Source organism: Trachinotus anak, unplaced genomic scaffold (assembly GCF_046630095.1).
Source record: "Trachinotus anak isolate AG129_WGS33_773 ecotype Australia unplaced genomic scaffold, CSIRO_AGI_Tana_v1 ptg000013l, whole genome shotgun sequence".
Classification (NCBI taxonomy): domain Eukaryota; kingdom Metazoa; phylum Chordata; class Actinopteri; order Carangiformes; family Carangidae; genus Trachinotus; species Trachinotus anak.
The window spans coordinates 5409891-5429032 of NW_027273864.1; the positions used below are offsets into that span (position 1 = coordinate 5409891).

Here is a 19142-nt window from a genome sequence, read left to right on the forward strand (position 1 = left end):
GGGGCCTCCGTGTGGGCTGCATCTTGGCAGTGCCAGACTCCGCACGCCCTCAGTTACGTTAAAAAATTTTAATGGGAGAGTATATCTAAAAATTAGGGAATTAATCTTATAAACCAAAACCAGGCTGTAAACATGTTTATTTCTGCTTTAATTTTGGGTATTTTGACACGGGAGTCTATGGAGATTATCGCTTTTGGAGCCAGACTCAAGTGGTCATTTGAAGAACTGCAGTTTTTGGCACTTCCATTTTTTTAGCCCAGAGGTTGCCGCCTGATTTCCACCAGATCTTGGGCCAGTTGTATGTATGAAGTATGTGCAAAAGAAAACATGCACATGTAATTTTCCGCACATAAACTGCTATTCATAAAAGAGAAATGTGCGGTGAGAGTGTGTGTACAACACACACTTTTCAGACAGAACGTACTAAGTTTTCTGTCGCCAGCTGTGGGTGAAATGATAAGGAGGAATTAAATACAAACATTAAATATTAGAACATTGTTTGTGTAGTTGTTTTAGGTGTTTTTTGTTATTATTTTTGAAATCAGCGCATCAATTTGTTCAATTTCATTCATACATTTTATTTTAAATAACTGCTAATGAGTGATGATCTTTGTTATTCTTCTTATTCACATTTGTCAGGGATCTTTTATTTTTATCCTAAACTGTAAAGTATGCTCATTTGTAAAGTCTGTTTCAACATGTTTTCAACTCTGGACTCAGGACAAAAGCAGGTTTATTGTGATGGTTTGGTGAGAGTTCGTGCTGGGGGGCAAGGACTAGCCATGGAGCTGGGCAGGTGGTTCTGGGTATTGTGGCCACTGTTGGTGTTGGAGCAGGCCAAGCTGAGCAGGGAATGTCTGTGGCCTATTGGAGGAACATGAGGGGAGCCTGGCGAGACAAGCACACTCAGAGAGAGCCACAGGGAGAGTTGACCTACAAGCAACAAGACGAGGTTAACTTGGAGAGCAAACACGAGGAAACAAACTTGAAACTAGAGCTGGCCGTGCATTAGTAGCACTTGGCAGACTGAATGATCTGGCAAAGAGCAGAGGGCCAGGTCTTTGTACTGCAGGTGGTGAGTAGTACATCGGCCTCAGGTGCAGGTGAGCTGGTGGCAGCAGGAACAGGATACCACGCCCAGCAGACACACACACACACACACACACACACACACACACACACACACACACACAGGAACAGAGACAAACTGGGAAAAAAACGAGACACAAAAGGGAGGGAAACAGCAAAAACAATGGGAAAAAGGGCAGCAAAGCCAAACTATAACAACTGCACTTCTTCTTTTCTTCCTCCTCTTCTGACTGAAAGCTCTGTGATTTTCTGAGGTGGAGTATTACTGATATTAAACTGATGTTTGGGTGATTTCTACATCCCTTTATGGCAAACTGTGGGAGTGCAAACGGGGCTTAATTGTGCACATGTGCCCACTTCTGCAGTGACTGAGATTAATAAAACCAAATCAGGCGTAAACACAGCTTTAAAAATCTGATGAAGAGAAAGCATATGCATATTTTTGTTTTTTGTTGTAGGTTTAGTCGTGAGTAACCTGAAAGATTGACAATCTGGCTATTGGATTTTCCACATGGCTTCTGTCAAAAGACCTTTTCTAAAGCTGGTGAGCTTGCTTAAATATGATTGGAGTAGTATTTTACAGGCTGTAGCTAACTGTAGTCGTAGCTTAGACTGTGCTATGATAGCAATGAAATTGGACTTCAGTGCAGAACAGACAGATTTGATCAGATCTGATCTTTTTCCTCTTGCCTTCCATTAAAAGTAGAATTGAAGAAAGTATTGCTGCCATTCTCTTCTTGCTGGCAACATTTTTTGACAACACATTGATCTTGTTTTAATAGAACTACGTCAGTGGATAAAATGGATCGTGGACTGTGAGTTAACATTCGGTGTGAGCACCCACACTGTGACATTTGATCGATCTGTCCTACAGTTTGGCATTGCAGATGTTAAAATGTGTTATGTGATATATATACATATTTTAGTGTTTATCCTTTTTTAAAGAAAAGCAAATCTCAGTTGTTTTGCCTTTTATCTTCCTGTCTACATCTGGAGTGTGAATGTGTTGCACTGTGTAGGTGGCAAACCAGCTTCCACACCAACAAATCAGCTGCTGCTAGTGATCATTTGTTAAGAATTTAGATGATGTTAATAAGCTGAAGACCTGTATCCTTGTAATGATAAGTTAAAAGTCCCATATTTTACACTTTTTGGGTGTTGTAGTTTTACATCTCCTCTCTCAGGCTTCTCTCTGGAGCTCTAGTAAAAACAGGTTGGTGAGCCATTCAGAAGAGAGACTAGGGCTAGCTGGTTAGTATGCTAACTTCAGAAGAAGAACAGACGTGATGGAGATGGGAGTTAATATTGGTGTTGCTTTCCACCACTGAGACAGCTCTTGGCAAGTAAAGGAAGGGAGTTTGATGCTGATCTCCCATGTTTCTTCTAGACTGGTAAGTAAATGATATGTTCCTATTCAAGAGGCTGAGGGTGTCAATCATCATGGCGAACCATGTTTGTTTTTAGGTCAGTAGTTTCACAATGAGTGTGACTGCTTTTCATTTCTGGTGTATAAACCTATATTCTCCACAATCCCACATCTCAGTGGAGAGAAACTATTACTTACCTGTTGAAATTCCATATCAAAATTGTCAAGCACAGAACTCATGCCTTCGCCAAAACCTCTTGAAACTGATCCTCTGCTAATTTTACATTAGCCCTGAGGGAAAACTCTCTATCGCCACCTTTTTTCCACTAGTGCAACTTCTCCTATTCCCACAGGATAAGGAGGCCTCAGTGTCACCATATTTGCTTTGATTCCCCACTGCACACTCTGTAATAGAGTGGTAATATCTCTCCTGGGGCCAATTTTGCAAAAGAAAAAAAGAAAAAAAATTTAGCAACTCATTAAACGGTTTCAATGTGAAAATTTTATTGAGTCCTCATCATCTCATAGAGATATCTCATTATATTAATACAAAGGTATGACTTTACTGAAGTAACAAATTGCCGATTCAGTTACATAAAGCATGTTAATCATAAATGAAAAGGGCAGAAATTTCATAAATACAAATTGGAGACATCACTATTAGGTATTATAACTGAAAATAAAACCATTAGGCAAATGTAAAGGGACTTCAGGTTTGAGTAAATGGAAATAAACTCTTCAGTGAAAAAGCAAGGAGGCGTGGACTGATACGATTTCACACAGACTGTAGATTTACAGTAAAACAGTAACTGTATATAGGAAAAAAATATATAATAAATATTTTTATAGCACTTCAGTCATTAAAATAAGAATAAAGTACACAAAAATGTGGGGACAAACCGTTCTTCTCTCTGAAGTATGTCATTTCAATTCCTGGGAAAACATATATAAACAAATTTTACTTTTAAGCAACACTAAAAATACATTAATTTATGACAGATGTGTTGTTAATATGTCTTGTTATCGATATTAATAGCCATGAGTGCTGTTTCATAAATGTTGCGTGTGTTGAAATGGCAGACCCTATGAATGTAAATAAAAGGCATCAAATGATATGAAATAAAAGCTGTGCATAGCAAACAAATCTGAAATCAAAAATTTACAGTAGCATTTGTTTACATGTCAAAATGGCAACATCATTATAACATTTGCCAACTTTTTCTCTTACAACTTTTGCCAATCAGAGGTGCATCGTATGAAGGCGAAGTAAGTGAAAAACAACCTCCTGCAAAATATATTCATCTACAACTATTTTGCACCGGGGAAATAGGTCTCAGAGGAAATGTGATAATGTAGTGGTGCAGATCATTTTTTCTTCCTTACATCAAACAATGCTGAATGTAAGTGTATCTGCAGAATATTCATTACTTTAATGTGGTATCCTGTCACTTAAGATATGTTAAATTGCAAGATATGAAGATTTCATTCATTCAAAGAAGTTATTCAGAACTGTCCTATCAGTGTTGGAAAGTAACTATTTGAAGATAAATGCCATTTGTATTTGACCAACTTATATTTGTGCAGCTATGTTAGATGGTGTTTCAGCAAAGAGTAATGGTGGATGCTAACTCCAATTTACTTACATTTTTCCTCCACAAAATTACCTAAAATACAATTTCAGAAATAAAATAAATGAAGTAAATAACATTGTACATTCTATGTGTGATAAGTTTGCCCTTATGTTTTTTTAAAGACTGGTTGACAGGTTTGAGAAATATAAACTCAAGGCAAAGCAGCTTTGTTAAACACATGTAAGAATTCATCTCAACTAGATGTGAATCCATTCAGCAAATCCAAGTATTTCTTGATAAGTTTTTAAAAGGTATTACAAGATAAGCCAGTGTGACCTTGCATAAAATCAACACAGGAAATATTTACAGCTGTCCTAACTCTGTTGACGATTACAGGCTGGCATTAAAATGTCCTCATGTCTGGTTAAGACTAGCGGCTGAAGGCTACATTAGCCAGTAATAGCATAACACACCCAAATGGCCGACCAAATTGTTGGTGGTTGGGTTGAATTGTGGTTTAATGTAGACACCATGTTTTGACTAGGGAGGTTCATTTGGGGGTTAGGGCAAGGAGCAGAGGTCACGCTAGTTAGAGCTAAAAGTCATACTCCTGTTTGAAATCACCTGGTATGCGGTTGTGGGTTCACAATTAATTTACAAGAACAATTTCACACCGATAATAGGTTAATATTATGTGATTGTTTGCTGCAAGTTAGCTAGCCAAATCTGCACAGGACACTGAGTATATCCTGTGGATACCTGTACCTGTCCTGTAGCTGTACAGCACCATTTTGGGGAAATATGCTTATTTGCAATAGAGTTACATGAGAAAATTGATACCAATGTTGTATCAGTTTTGGAGCTTTTAACTATGGAGCTATTAACTATAGAGCTGGAGCCAGGAGTCAATTAGCTTATCTTAGCATGAAGACAGATATCAGATAAGGGAAAACAGATAGAAATCGAAAATAAGTAATTCCTAAAATCTCATATTATTCCTTTTTGATGACGTCAAATATGTTTTCATAAAAAAATGTCGAGGATTAACACTTTAAATCCAAATGAACAGAGTAAATTAAATTAAGAGACTGACTGAACTCTGAGTTTTCACCTTTCGGTCATAACATTCTTGGGGTCACAGCAAGCCAAGAAATGACTTGGAAGTTGAGGCAAAAAAAGGTGGAAACAGACATGAAACTGGAACATGAACCTGTGCTCAAGTTCATTTCACAAATAAAGATAAGAAATTCATCTTTCCATGTTTATCAAACGCATGCATCCAGGAGGATTGCAGTGGTCCTGAAAACAGGCTGTGCTGTTGCCTATGAGTAACAGTCCAACAACAGGATTTGTGGGCATTTGACAACTTGTCAGAACACTCCCATCATTCATTTTGGTTTTGCAAACCAGTGGTTGAGAAACTCTCCAGGTAGCAGCTCATTCTGCAAATCTGACACATGGAGGAGGATCATAAGCTGTGTTCACTCTAATGTCCAGAGCTAAATATGAAGGCATCAGAAGCTACAAAATGAAGATAGAAAATATAAAAAACATCATATAACAGAAAATCTTCATTGAGCCTGGACACACACATCCTTCAGAGTTAAGACCTAGGAAGGAAAGAAAAAGGTTATTAGCAGTGAAATATGCTTTGTACCCTTTTTCTAAGAGACAATCATACTGAGTAGTACATATGAGAGAATATATCTAGAAATGTTACAGTTTGAAGAAGGATAAAAATTACAAGCAAGTCTGGTTAATTATGACTATTAAGTTTATATAGTTGCTGTGGTGCAACCTATTGGCAAAAACCCATCAAATCTTACAAGTAAAAATGTTGTCTAAAACCAGTTGTACTTACGAAATGTATTGGCTATTCATGTATAATAGAGCATTATAATTACGTAGTTTGGGAAAATGGCTTTCTGTATAGAATATTAAAGAACAAACCAAAGAGGACAAAAACGTTAGATAAAAAGAAGTCATCAACATCTTTTACCGTGGAATCCAGGGAAAATAAGAGCTCTGACTAAAAAGATGTAGTGCTTTCTAAATGGCCACATGGTGGCACTATATTCACCAAAACGAGATCTTCTTAAGCCAAACAAACGTCTTAAGCCCATCAAGTTTCAGTAAAAGAAAAAGTTCTAAATTTAAGGAAATCCAACTTTTTGCCGCTTTCTTTGTGAGAGTGGTGACGGCTTCAGCGGAAATTGCATGAAGTTCTTCAAGCAAAAGCTCCAACCCTTAAAACAACACATTGTTGCAATTTTCTGTGTTTGCACACAACACATAAATTAGTAAATTAGTCAACTTTAGATGTGCTGGCGGGGAAGTTTTTGAATTCTGGACAGAGCCAGCTGCTGTTTCTACCTGTCTCCAGGCTTTATGCTAAGCTGGGACGACCACATTCTGATTCCAGCTCCGTAGACTTGCCAGCTTGCACACCAGCTTGATATTGATCTTCTCATCTTACTCTCAGAGAGAAAGCAATTAAGCACATTGCCCAAAATGTTGAACTACTCTTTTAAGTTTTTTTTAAGACATCCTGCCAACTAACAGACAGAGGGGACAAACACAAGCTTCTAGATGGAGATAATTTTGTACATTTTGACTCCTTGTCCTGCTCGTGTGGTGCAGTCTTATTACAATTTATATGTGTGTTCTGAAGGCCTTGTTCAAGCCACAGTGAAGCTGATAAACAGTATCAGTCACACTGGGGATTAGTTACACACAGTGCACCCATCCCGCTGCTCATCTACTTAATTCAAACTGTAATCGTTTGCATTCTGCAGAGTGTGTGAAATTTACTGGACATCTTTGGTATGCGGATGGGGCCGCTGCTGGTGCCATCGCCCCCTTTGGTCAGAGCTTTGATCTCAATGAGGTAGTCCTCTCCGGAAGGGATCTGCAGCTCCACACTGGTCTTATTGGTTTCCAGTACAGTGGTCCTGCCGTGCCAGTTCTGACGATACACGACCTGGAGGAAGAGAGCGTGGATCCTACGGTCAGCCATAGCAGTCAGAAATTAAACTTTTATGACCTCTCAGCAGATGAAGGTATCACTTCATTCAATGTGTTAAATTTGTGTGCGAAAAATAAATCCAAATCGCAAAAAGCAGCAAAAATTAGGTTATAATCAATTCAAAATACCTCATTTGGTGTTGGTTTGGCCTGATGACTCAACATGTAGGAACAAAGACTTCAAAACAGGACCTCAGACATCCTTTTTTGCTCATTTAGTCATGTATTTATTAATGCTTTATTTTGTAGTTCAAAAGAATCATGCAACACAAATAAACAAACTGAGAATTTAGTTGAAACACGGAAAATATGTGAGAAACTTTTACTTCTATTTCACAGTGTTGCCTTTGCAATTGAGTAAAATATTCCCATCCACATGCACTGCATGCACCCTTACAACAGAGCTCCACAAAAGACTTATCACTGAATGAGCAGGGCTGCATATCTGTATATTAAAAAATATATATATTTGTGGAAAGCATTATCAAAAACTGTGTTTTTTTCTACACAAGTATGCAAAGTGGATCAAAAATGATTCATAGTTACAATGGTTGCAAGAAGCTGAATTCCCTCTGTGGCATGACACCTTTCATTTTATCACCTTGAACAGATCTTTTAATTTTGAAAGGCCAGACAGGGCCAATCCATAATGCAACACTGGAGTGCTGAGGTCTATCTTTCCACTGCAATGAGGAAGCCATTTATTGAGATGACAGCTGCTGAGGCTCTATTTGTTTCCCCAGTTGTTGGGTTTCTGCTATTACTCTGACAAACTCACCTTGTATCCTGTCACCTCAGACTCATTTTCCATTGCCTTGACATGTTCCCAATTTAGAAAAATCTTAGAGTTGGTCAGGTTCCACTCAATATTCCCCGGAGGCTGACGTGGAGCTGCAGGAAATGAAATTATATAGACAAAAGTTTCACAAATGAATGCATATACCAATGTCACCAATTGTATTCTCTAAATTAACTCTGCAGTCAGCCCTGATTGAATCACCCGGTGCTGCAGCAGAAGGTATTTCACACTGTAAACACCTCAATATTAAGGGACACACTGCAGAAAAGACAGAGTTCAACAAAAATAGAAAATGCACACTCTTTGATTACCCTTCACAAGCTACCTCACCGACAATATGTCAGCCTGACGCACCCCAAGGAACTGTACTGTCACCTCTGACTTCTGCTTCGAGTCGGGAATGAGCCCCCTAAAGAAGTTCTCAGGTGACATTGTCCATTGTCGGCTGTATCACAGATAATAAGGAGGAGTATAGAAATGTAGTCGACGACGTCATACAATGGTGTGACAGCAACCACCTTCAGATCAATGTTGGGAAAACCACTGAGCTGGTGGTGGACTTCCGGCACAGCAAGATGCACCCCACCCCTGTTGTATAAGGGGGGAGGGAGAGGATGCAACTCAACAGCAAGGTGGAAAGGTCAGACCACACAGGGGGCCCTCAACAGGAGAGGACAGAGCAGGCTGTTCTGACTGTTCCTACTCAGGCCCTTCGATGTGTGCACTAAGCAGCTATGAATGTTCGACCTGGCTGTAGCTGCCAGTGTTTTCTTCCTTGCTCTGGTGCGGTGGGAGGTGCCATTGCTGCTTGAGGTGGCAACAAAGTGGGTAAGCTGGTGAGGAAGGCCAGCTCTGAGGGGGATGGAGAGGGACAGTGTGGAGGCAGTGACAGAGAAGAGGATGAGAGGGAACCTGAAACCTGTCATTGAGAGTCCCTCACATCCTCTCTCTGCTCAGCTGACATGGCTCAGGTTCACGTTCACGTTCAGCTGCAGACTCATCCAGCCACGTGCCTCAAAAAACTGTTAAGTACGATGGCCCTGAGAGCTCGACGCACTGCAACTTAGGAAAACCCATACAAAAAGACATAATACAAACAAATTCAGACCTCCATCAGTTTCACAACAAATGTGCAAATACTCACAACAAAATAGAAGTGTTTCCAGGCAACACAAAAAAGGGATGAACCTTTCTAGGATGCACATTGAGCACAAATTTGTTGTTCAATGCTTTTAACTTCAGAAAGTCACAAATCACTGAACAACTGCGTCCCAGCCAGGGTCATTGCTTTTTAGTGTCCCCTGTAAACACTTCTGTTGTGTTGCGAGAAATTGCAGCACATTTGTTGTCAAATTGATGAAGCTGTTTCTGAATTTGTTTGTGTTTTGTCCATTTGCATGTGTTTTCTAAGTTGCAGTGTGTTGAGCTCTCAGGGCCACCGTAGTTAAGGGGCTCTTTTGTGCCATCAGCCGTTCGACCCTGCAACCCACAGTGCCCAGCACCTCCTGTCTCCACTGACTGAGGCTCACAACCGTAGTACTCTTTGGCTTATACATACAGTATATACACATCAGCAGTGCACATATGTATACACAGATCTATTTTATTGTATCTACTATTCCTATTTTTTTTTAATTCTTTAAATGAGTTATAAAATGAAAACTTCACCATTTACTGCATCATATTTGACTGAACTTCCTCAATGTATGGAAGTGGCTCTGACTCAGATGGCACAAATTCTTTTTTTCTAAATGCAAAACATCAAAACAACAAACAACATTCAACAATATGAAACATAAGAAGATGTGACAGAAGACAATGTTCATATATTATATGATATATCATGATATTGCCACTTAGCCAAAGCCAGCAGAGGAATTTGCCCTTGATGGATAAATAAATGAATAAAAAAGTGAATTTGAGTGAGTGAACAACAACAACATGATAATGACAATTACAGTTATAGCGGATAGCTGGCTCGATTTTAATGAAGACTCAAACCCCGTGAACAGTAAATTTCAGTTTGGACGAAGATTCATAATCCCAAACTGCAGAACAGCAGCCATCACTCACATGAGTAAGTTGTAGTAACACTGCATAGAAGCAATGTTTCATTAATTTCATTAAATTATTTATTTATTGCAAAGATAAATTGAAAGGATAATGGATGAAAGGATGTAAAGGGTAGATTTTTGAAAGTCTATCTATCTTAAACAATGCCCCAATGCCATAGAGTGGAGAAGTTATTGGTCACTGTTGTCATTGGCTGGCCTTGAAGCAGTCCTCTCCAAGAGAGACTTCACTGTAAGTAACTGATGTCAAACTCCAGGGTTCTCCTCCTGTGAAAAAAAAAGTATTCTAATGTTCAGCCAAAGCTAATGCGAGGCCTTAACCAGCAGAACTCCGGCCATATAAAAAACTGCTGACAAGCCACCAACCAAACTCTGTTAGGTTTTTTTTTTGTATTAAACCCCCCCCCAAAAAAAACCCTTCATTCATTTTTTTATGTACTTATTTAATTTATTATTAATTTTATTTTATACATATATTTTTCTTATTTATTTTATAATATAAAATTGGACTAATACATTTATTTATTCAAATAAGTCTTTACCTCCCAAAACTATGCCTAAATGCTATTGCAGTATTATTAAACTTTCTCTACACTGCCAAGTTTTTAGTTCTGGTGGAGATCTTTCAATTTTGTCTATGTTTTTTTTTTCTTTCTACATATCAAAAGTGTGAATAAAACTTTCACACTTAATACAAGAGTTGGCCTTGAAAAATCCCAAAACATGTAAACTCATGTCAATAAGTCCCTGAAACTATACAGAGGATCTAACATAAGGCTTCAAAGCCAGTATGGACAGTTTGGCAGATTAACTAAAGCCACCAAGTCAAGATACATACAGTATGGCATGTTAGTATTAAAATAGACTTGAACCCATCCTTTAAGAAAGACCCTTAACTTGAAGAATAAAAGATGGTTTAAGAAATGTCAGAGCACGATATAAAACATGTCACATGTGTGTGTCGTGTGTGTGTGGACTCACGTGGTTTCTTGGTGGTGATGTTAAATGCCGGGCTGCAGGGGCCAAGTCCAGCGCTGTTTTGGGCTCTGACTGAGATCAGATAGACGGTGCTACCCTTTAAGCCAGACAGCAGAGCTGTGGTGTCGATAACCTTCACTCTGTCTGCTTGACTTTGCTGAGATCCTTCCTCCCAAAACACAACCTAGACCAGGGAAATAAGGATTACCACAGAGCTCCGGCCATATTTCCTGCCTTTGACTTTGTCCCTTGAAACTGTTTTCAGATCTGTGAAGCAGTGGCAACTGAGTCAAGTCAAACCTTATTTATTTTGCCAGCTTCCTACTGAGAGTGTCACAATGTGCTTACAAAAGAGCATCCTGTGCAGCCAGTAGACAGACAGTATGTGGCAGGAGAACGTGAAGCGTAAGGGGCACACAGTTATGGAGACACAGGTATCTGTCACTAACTTCTAAGAAATTAGGGGTCATGTGGGTTTAAATGTTTTACATTAAGGCAGTGAATCTATAGGACCAAACTTAAAAGAGTTGCATACAATCACTCAGCTGCTTTAGGTCCTGAGGCAGTTTCTAAACCACCAAGTGATTCTGTATCTGATGATGAGCAATACCAAAAGCAGCACTGTGAGTGAGGAGTACAAGGATAAGGAGCTTGTCAGGATCTGTACTGACAGGGATCATTTATGACCCAAGAACACGAGACAGAGAAAGCAGACAGGAAAATGTCAAACAGATGGTTTGAGAGTGGGTACTTATTCAATTGGCAGCACACGAGTTTGCCAGGATCTTGCTTGGGAAAAGTCAGATTAGCAACAGGGCCTGGAGTTGCTGATAACAGATGCATCTAGGTTTTTTTTTTTTTTTCCACCGGCAGTTTAATTATAGTAGTTTTACTGACACTTGGGAAAATACCTAAAATACCTTAGCAGAAGAGGTTTACAGTTTTTTCACACCACCTCTAAGAATTTAAACACACACTCGAAGAGAGATGAAAGAATAGGATCTAAGGAGACTTAAACTGTCTTGCTGCATATTAAAGTCTTATGGAGACAGTGGCAGGAAAGTGCATTATAGCACCAATACAGTGTTTTAGCGGCACCAATACTTGTGAGTGAGAGGCACGAACGCAAGAACATGAATTACCTAAAATATACATAAGCATTAAGTTCTGAAGAGGAGAAAAGTTCAGGAGAGAATGAGGATGGGTGATTTACACTGTAGTATCAATAAGTCTATGTTTATAGTGAAAATGTATTGATGCTTTTGTTGTACACTGACTCAGTTATCAGCATTACCATTATCATTATTAGGTAAAGCCTGCTTAAGCGAATGCAGTCTAATACAAAAGTCCTACTGACGTTCAAAGCAGCTCCAGGTGCTGGTCAGGTGTGTTCCGCAAGGGTACCTTTTAATTTAGGGAGGGTCATTTCAATAATGTGTGAACCATTACATGGTGAGTTGAACCAAGTCTCTGTCTGAATTGAGGCTGGATTACCAATGAGGCGAAAGTGGGCAACTCCCCTGGGGCCACAGCTCCCCCGGTGCCTTCCTGTGTGGTCAATTAGTTTTCAGATTTATTATTTTAGTTCATATTTCTACATAAAGTTGTGGTAAATCAAATCACGACATTCAAGTGAGGCACAGAAGTCCTGGGGCCAAGTGGTGTTAAATCACCATATATCAGGCCTCACACATTTTGACTAGCATAGACGGAAAAGCACAGGTGTCTTCTAATAGCTTTAATGATGTCTCTAGTCTATTCAAGTGTTCCAGTAAGTCATGGCAGTGTGAGCCAGCATGCACAGAACCAGGACCAGCAGCTAAACTGAATTCAGCCATCATTAATTTTATCATTTACTGTGCTGTTCCCACTGTAACATGTCAAAGTGTCTTCAACAAGATCCCAAAAGAAAACATGGTCATGGCTTGGTTTATAATTTTAGATTATATAGATAACATTAGATCTATTATATATTAGATATGTGAGACTTTGGTGGTGAAAGGTCAAATGTCAAGGTCACAGTGACCTCACAAAACATGATTTTGGCCTTGCGAAGGCAATATCTTGAGAATTCCTCAAGGGAACCCTCTCAAATTTGCCACAAACCTTCGCTTAGACTGATGGTCGAACTGAGTAGACTTTGGTGATCAAAGGACAAAGGTCAAGGTCATGGTGACCATACAAAACATCATATTGAACACCATATCTTCACACTACCTTAAGGGAAGTTCTATAAATTTGGTACAAATGTTCACTTGGACTCAAGGACGAACTGATTAGATTAGATGTGACATCACAAAACCTTTGTTAGCCATTACTCAAGACTTCACTCAGCAATTATGGCAAAACTTCACACAATTGGTGAATATTTTATAAGAGACTTGATAAACAGGGGTGTAATCTGAAACTAGTCTGAGTGGTGGAGGCATACAACAGTGAGGCGGTAATTCTAGTCAGTTTGTCTGTTAAAACTTAATGCTGTATTTACGCCCTATACACTCAGTAAATTAGGGCTCCTGCTGTTTTTGCAGGCAAAAGGTTGCGTGAAGTGGGAGATAAGTTGAAGGGTGTGGTGATGACTGATGATCCAATCAGTCACATTAGTCACATTAGTCGTCTCACGCCTTTCAAACAGCTGTTCCAATCAAAGCAGCTTATGACAAAAATGCCACTGAGGAGAGAAAAGTCCTTCAGGACATGACTATACTGCAGCCAAAGGTGGACAGTGTTTTCTTTTTATAAGTATTTAAGTTTAGAGTTACTTTTCCTCATCTGCTATTGGCTTGGTTACTACAGTACAGTATAACAGTATTTCTACAAAGTGACATGTAGACACAAAGCTCCTCATCTACAGATTCAAGGCTGACGTGCATGTGTGGCTGTTATCTTCTAACATATGAAGCGTGGATATTGGAGGACGCTTCTCTGGAAATCCAAGGCCTAAATGTTATTCTCTGGCCACCATGCATGAAGGGCCCTCTGGGGCTGAGCTACCCTGCTGGGACAGATTGGTAGAGCTTTCCAGGCTCTCCTCGTCGCAGCTGGCTGCTCAGCCTCTGGGGATGGGCATTGAAAACATTTGAGCAATGCAGTTTGCAGTATTGTTTCTACTCATCCGACCTGATTCTTATTTTTTTCTTTTATTGATCTGTTTAATGGAAACATTTTATTTTGAAGGTGTACAGTGATAGCTTAATTATTGAACAAAACCTTTTTACTGAACAGAATGTATCCAGAAAACCATCAAAAGAACAAATAACTAACAACAACAAACATCTGTCTGATAAAAGCATCCACCCACACAATATAGCATCTCTTCTTTTCTCCTATGACTCGAGTCCTTTACCTTATGTAAACATACTCTGAAAACATGCATCCCAGCAAGCATACTTCATAAGGATAAGTCACTGTTTGCAATGCACATCAGAAGACTCAGTAATGTCTTGGAAACAAACAATTTACAGCTGGTCCTAAATAGAGCTCGATTTTTGATTCCCATCACTACAAGCCTCTGATAAAATGAATTTTGGCAAAGCACTGGTGCTCTGGCAGAGTGTATGGACAGGAAACTATGAATGCTCTCCAGTTTTGCTGTTTCCCTCCCTCTTTGGCTGTAGTGCAAGACTTGCTATGGAAGGCTCCGGGTAGCCTCCTCAGGGAGAGTCAGGAGCAGCTACAGAATGAGGTTACAGGTACAAAGGTTTGTATTCTACAGTAGCTATTTTCTGGTTGTAAAAGCGATATCAAATAAGCCACTCTGTTACCTGTATGAATTGTACAGAGACAGCTCTACATGCTTACTGTGAGGAGCAACTGGAACTTGTCCAGTCAAGGCACACTTCCTTTCACTTGTCTGATATGATGGCGGTGGAAGCTGAGAAGATATAACATTAGAGTCACTGTAGTAATCTTCTAACTAGATGTCCTCTAATAGCCCAGCCCAACTAGTGTTTGCATTTACAGTCATATAGAAAAAGATCCAATACCCAACGAGTATATTACTGTATGTTTGTCCAAATAGGCTGTGTAGGGAAAGCAGCACATTAGAAGAACTGCCTTGGTCTAGCCAAGTCCAAGTGAGCACTATTCAACGGGCGCCCTGCACATCAGCCAACTGGTGTACTCCCATTTACGTGCCCCTCTAGTCTAATTGCAGTCGAACCTGCCAAATTGTCACTTTAGGCAATATCCACCTTTGATGACTTTTCTGGGTTATACCTGAAGGCACAGGGTAAATATAAATAGTTTGGGGTTACAACAAAAGCATCTTTGTTGTCCAAATCTCTGCAAGTGAGATGATCATATATGTACAGTGGATGGCCAGTAAACCAGTCCCAGAACACGCACGCAGCAGGCCTTGCTGCGCACCCTGTCAGACAGGCACTCAGACAGGGTGCATGGAGCACACTGAACGACACCTACATGCTAGCTTTTTAAAACTGACCCAAACTGTCATCACAAACAAAACATTATTTTTTTTACATTTAATAATCAGATCATTCACAGTAATCACTCGAAGGGAGAGGAGCATAGAAACAGCTGTTTACAGCCTGTGGCTCTCTCTCTCTCTGTTGTTGACTGTCCCTTCACTTCCCTGTTAGGGCCAAATGTTCTATATACAACCATGAGAAGCAACAGGCAAAGAAACCAAACTAATGACGTGGTCTGTCTGTCTGCCTTCACACCGACACACAAACAGCACTCCACATGCTTTGGGAGTCACTGAGGGATCTTTCTCTGTCTCTCTCTCTCTCTCTCTCTTTTAAACCTGATTTAAAATGCATCCAAAATAGGCAAACAAGCAATTTAGAAGTGACTTGAATGGGAAATAAAAGAATGACAGAACAAAGCATTAAATATTACACAGAATGTATTCACAGATTTTGGGATTTAGGTGCTAGTCTCAGTCTGGGGGATCCCGGACCATACCCTGGCAGGATCTGGCAGAAAATTCAGGAAGGACAGTATGTATTTTTTTTTTCTGTAGTTTGAAAACTGAGGGTGCACCACCTTTTTAATGTAAGCTTTATGCGTATGGGTATATTATAGGGAGCTGAGTTATCAAGGTTATGTAGATATTATCCCAATTTTTTTTTTTACAAATCTTCAATCTTATCATGACTTTAACCAATACACCATTTGCATTAGGCTGTAAGTAAGCAGGGGCATGGCATGTACTGTACAGACCGACACAATTTAAACTTGTTGTCTAATAATATGGTTTAGATGTGTCCTCATCACATCCTATTCATTCTTATCCTGTCAGTTTGTTTTTAATGTCTCTGCATCCCAGCACTACATCTTGCATGTACTGTGCAATTCTGCACACAGACTAAAACAAACTGTGGGTTGTCTCCACTGAAAAACATGATATAATCTTCTCTTCACCTTTCAATTACACTTCCTGTATCCTTACAGGTGGAGAAAATGATTCATTTCTATGAAATCAACCAGTGCAACATAAAATGAACATTAATTATTAATTAATTAATAATGATTTGCATGAATCACACTTTTTTTTCCCTGTAAAGACCCCTTTACCGATTTTGAGCTGTCTGAGACACAAGTAGACAAGATTTTACCTCGACAGGAATCAAGGTAAAATCTTTGGTTGTCCTAGATCGCGCTGTGAGAAACATCCACTGACAGCCAATTTAGAGTTTTGGTGAAACCTGCTGCAAAACTGAGAAAGTGTCTGAAATGTGGAATCAAATTCTCACAGGGTAATGCTACAACTCATGTTTACAGACCAACCAATCAGAATACGACATGAAATGATGCAGAATACACCAGCCGGTTACGTCAGTGCCACACTTTGCTCTAGCCCCAACCAGGTCCACTCTCCCTCTCCCCCACCTCCTCTGTATTCTGGCACAGGTTCTGAACAAGGATTTCATTAGACCCATCTCGCACAGTGTGACATATAGTTACCTTACAGAATGGTTGTTTTTGCATAGTGTAAAGGTACTTTACTTGACACTGAGTGGTGGGAAAGGGAATTACTACTGAAATTGTTGGTCACAACAGACTGAAATCATCAGTGTTCTCTCTATCGCACAAAAAGATTTGATGACATCTCATGGCAGCTCCTAACAGGTCTGGAGTAACAACTCTGGAGGTCTACTAAATATCGCAGAGAGGAGCAATTTTCCTGAGTTAAGAAATCATCAGTCTGAGTCAGGAATGATTTTCTACTGTAAAATGCTTGACGAATACAGGCATATACATATATACTTGTCAAAAATACATTTATATTGTTAATGAGCTGCATATTTTTATAATTGGGCAAAATCAGTAAAATTAGTTTCCCTTCTTTGTTTAGCGTGAAATACTCTCAGCTCAGCTCCGCTGCTCGGGCTCTGTTCCCAAACACGTCACTGTGGTGCGTCAAACCTCTGTCTTATATCAATGTGTGGACCAAACACTGGCAATGACCTCAGAGCTTCTCAACAGAGGTCAGGCTACCTGGGGACCTGCCCCCCACCCCCTCCCATGTAAAATATCTGGGGTTTTGGAAGAGAATGTCTTTTTTTATCTAGGTTTTCCACAGAAAAAACCCCAGGAGAGTGTTTGTTGTAGAGGATAGTGATGTATGATGTTTACACTTTCTTTTATTTATTTATTACTTTTTAATAGCAGCTCTCAGACAGCCCCGGGTATTGAGCGCTTTTGGAGACTGGAACAGCTGCCAACAGACCTCTTCAACTCCTAGATTAGCCCATGAAAAATCTGCCGCCTCAACGCATGCAGTATTTTAATGTCAGAATATTTCCACGTTGTCACTATTGGCAGTTATATTCGACTGAACGCCAGCTTATTATACTGTCAGTCACTCAGGGATTAATGTCTGCCCCTTGTTTGAAAATTCCTTGTAGCAGTATTATTTCAACTTTTCTCTTTCCTACCTCATATGCAATGATCTTCTCACTGCTGGACCCGGGGGGAATTGGCTCCCAGTACACCTCGATGTCAGAGGATGACATAGCGCGGCCCCACACTCTTGCCGGTGCCTCAGAGGGCTCTAAATAGGATAGATCATGAATTATGCATATTTGCAATTAAGAGAGAAAGCATACATTTTCTTGAATTAACACCATCAACTCTGCAGCACGTGGAGGTGAATAAACTAACCTTCCTCTGCAGAGAACACTTTAACAACACGGCTGAACGTTCCCTCTCCCAGGCTGTTGTAGACGCCCACTTTCACTTCAAACTGGGACAGGGGTGCGATGCTGTCATTTCTGTAGATATATCTGGATGCATCAGGTGATGCCAGCACTGTCTGGATCCAGGTGCTGCTGCCAAGTGGGCGGAAAGCCACGACATAGCCAAAGTCCTCTCCGCTCTGCTGTTCCTCTGGAACTGGCTGAGATAGGGACAGAAAAGTTACGCCATTGACCCAAACAACTGAAAGCGGAAATCAAATTAGGGAGTTGTAAAAAAGTAAAACAGAAATAGTGTGTCTGAGAAACTGTTAAGAAAATGTCCTGATGCAGCATCTCGCCGTGCTTTGAACCACAGCCAAAAAATGTAAAGTTGTCACCTAATTCTAGATTTGCACATTTGAAATTTTCTCTGGCTCCATATCTTGGGTTTGATTTACACAACAAGGGAAGTCGGCAGGCAGCAAATCAGAAAAGCTACGCTAATTAAAATCCATTGCACTGAAGCCAGACCGCTGCAGACACACAAACCCTGCCAGAACTCCATTCTCATCACAAGATTCAAAGGATGCTCTGTCATGATGAATGCCCACTCAAAAATACCCATGATCCTCTTACCTCCCAACTGATGACAAGTTCTCCACGAGCTCCTCCACCGCCACTCACATTTACTGGTGCAACCTTGGGAACTAAAGAGGCGCAAAGGAAATTTAATCACCCCTCAGTTTTGGATTGTTACATCTAAGGCAGTTGCAGAGGATTCTGTTAAACCACACAGCCTTGAATGAGGCGGCCACAGCGTCTAATTTACACAAAACAGGTTAATCACGCAGCAGAGGAATTAGGGTATTTGTTGACAGTGGCATAACCACCCATGCATGGTGCTGCTATTAGCCGAGTGCCGTATGTCAGCCCCATGTGTGAGGCACAATGGGAAACTTGTTCCCCTGTGATTCAACCAGCAGGATGGAATTACTCAGCTAACCAGCTCAAAATAGACGCTTTTCATGTCGCTGCCTCATGACATGTGTGGATAGGTCACATTTTCTATTGATGTAACCATTAATTAATCATGGCACA

General features: G+C 40.1%; 1 protein-coding gene across 1 annotated transcript in view; it reads right to left on the reverse strand.

The window, feature by feature from the left end:
* Positions 1 to 1951: 1951 nt before the first annotated feature.
* Positions 1952 to 19142, reverse strand: part of LOC139631070 (contactin-4) — a 43272-nt gene continuing 26081 nt past the window's right edge. Inside the window, exons 15-21 of the mRNA XM_071495031.1 lie at positions 18681 to 18751; positions 18031 to 18265; positions 17805 to 17920; positions 10903 to 11083; positions 7829 to 7941; positions 6838 to 7006; positions 1952 to 5636 (exon numbers count right to left, since the gene is read on the reverse strand). Of these exons, the coding sequence (XP_071351132.1) occupies positions 5548 to 5636; positions 6838 to 7006; positions 7829 to 7941; positions 10903 to 11083; positions 17805 to 17920; positions 18031 to 18265; positions 18681 to 18751 (974 nt within the window). The 3' untranslated portion in view covers positions 1952 to 5547. The remainder of the gene's footprint in view (positions 5637 to 6837; positions 7007 to 7828; positions 7942 to 10902; positions 11084 to 17804; positions 17921 to 18030; positions 18266 to 18680; positions 18752 to 19142) is intronic.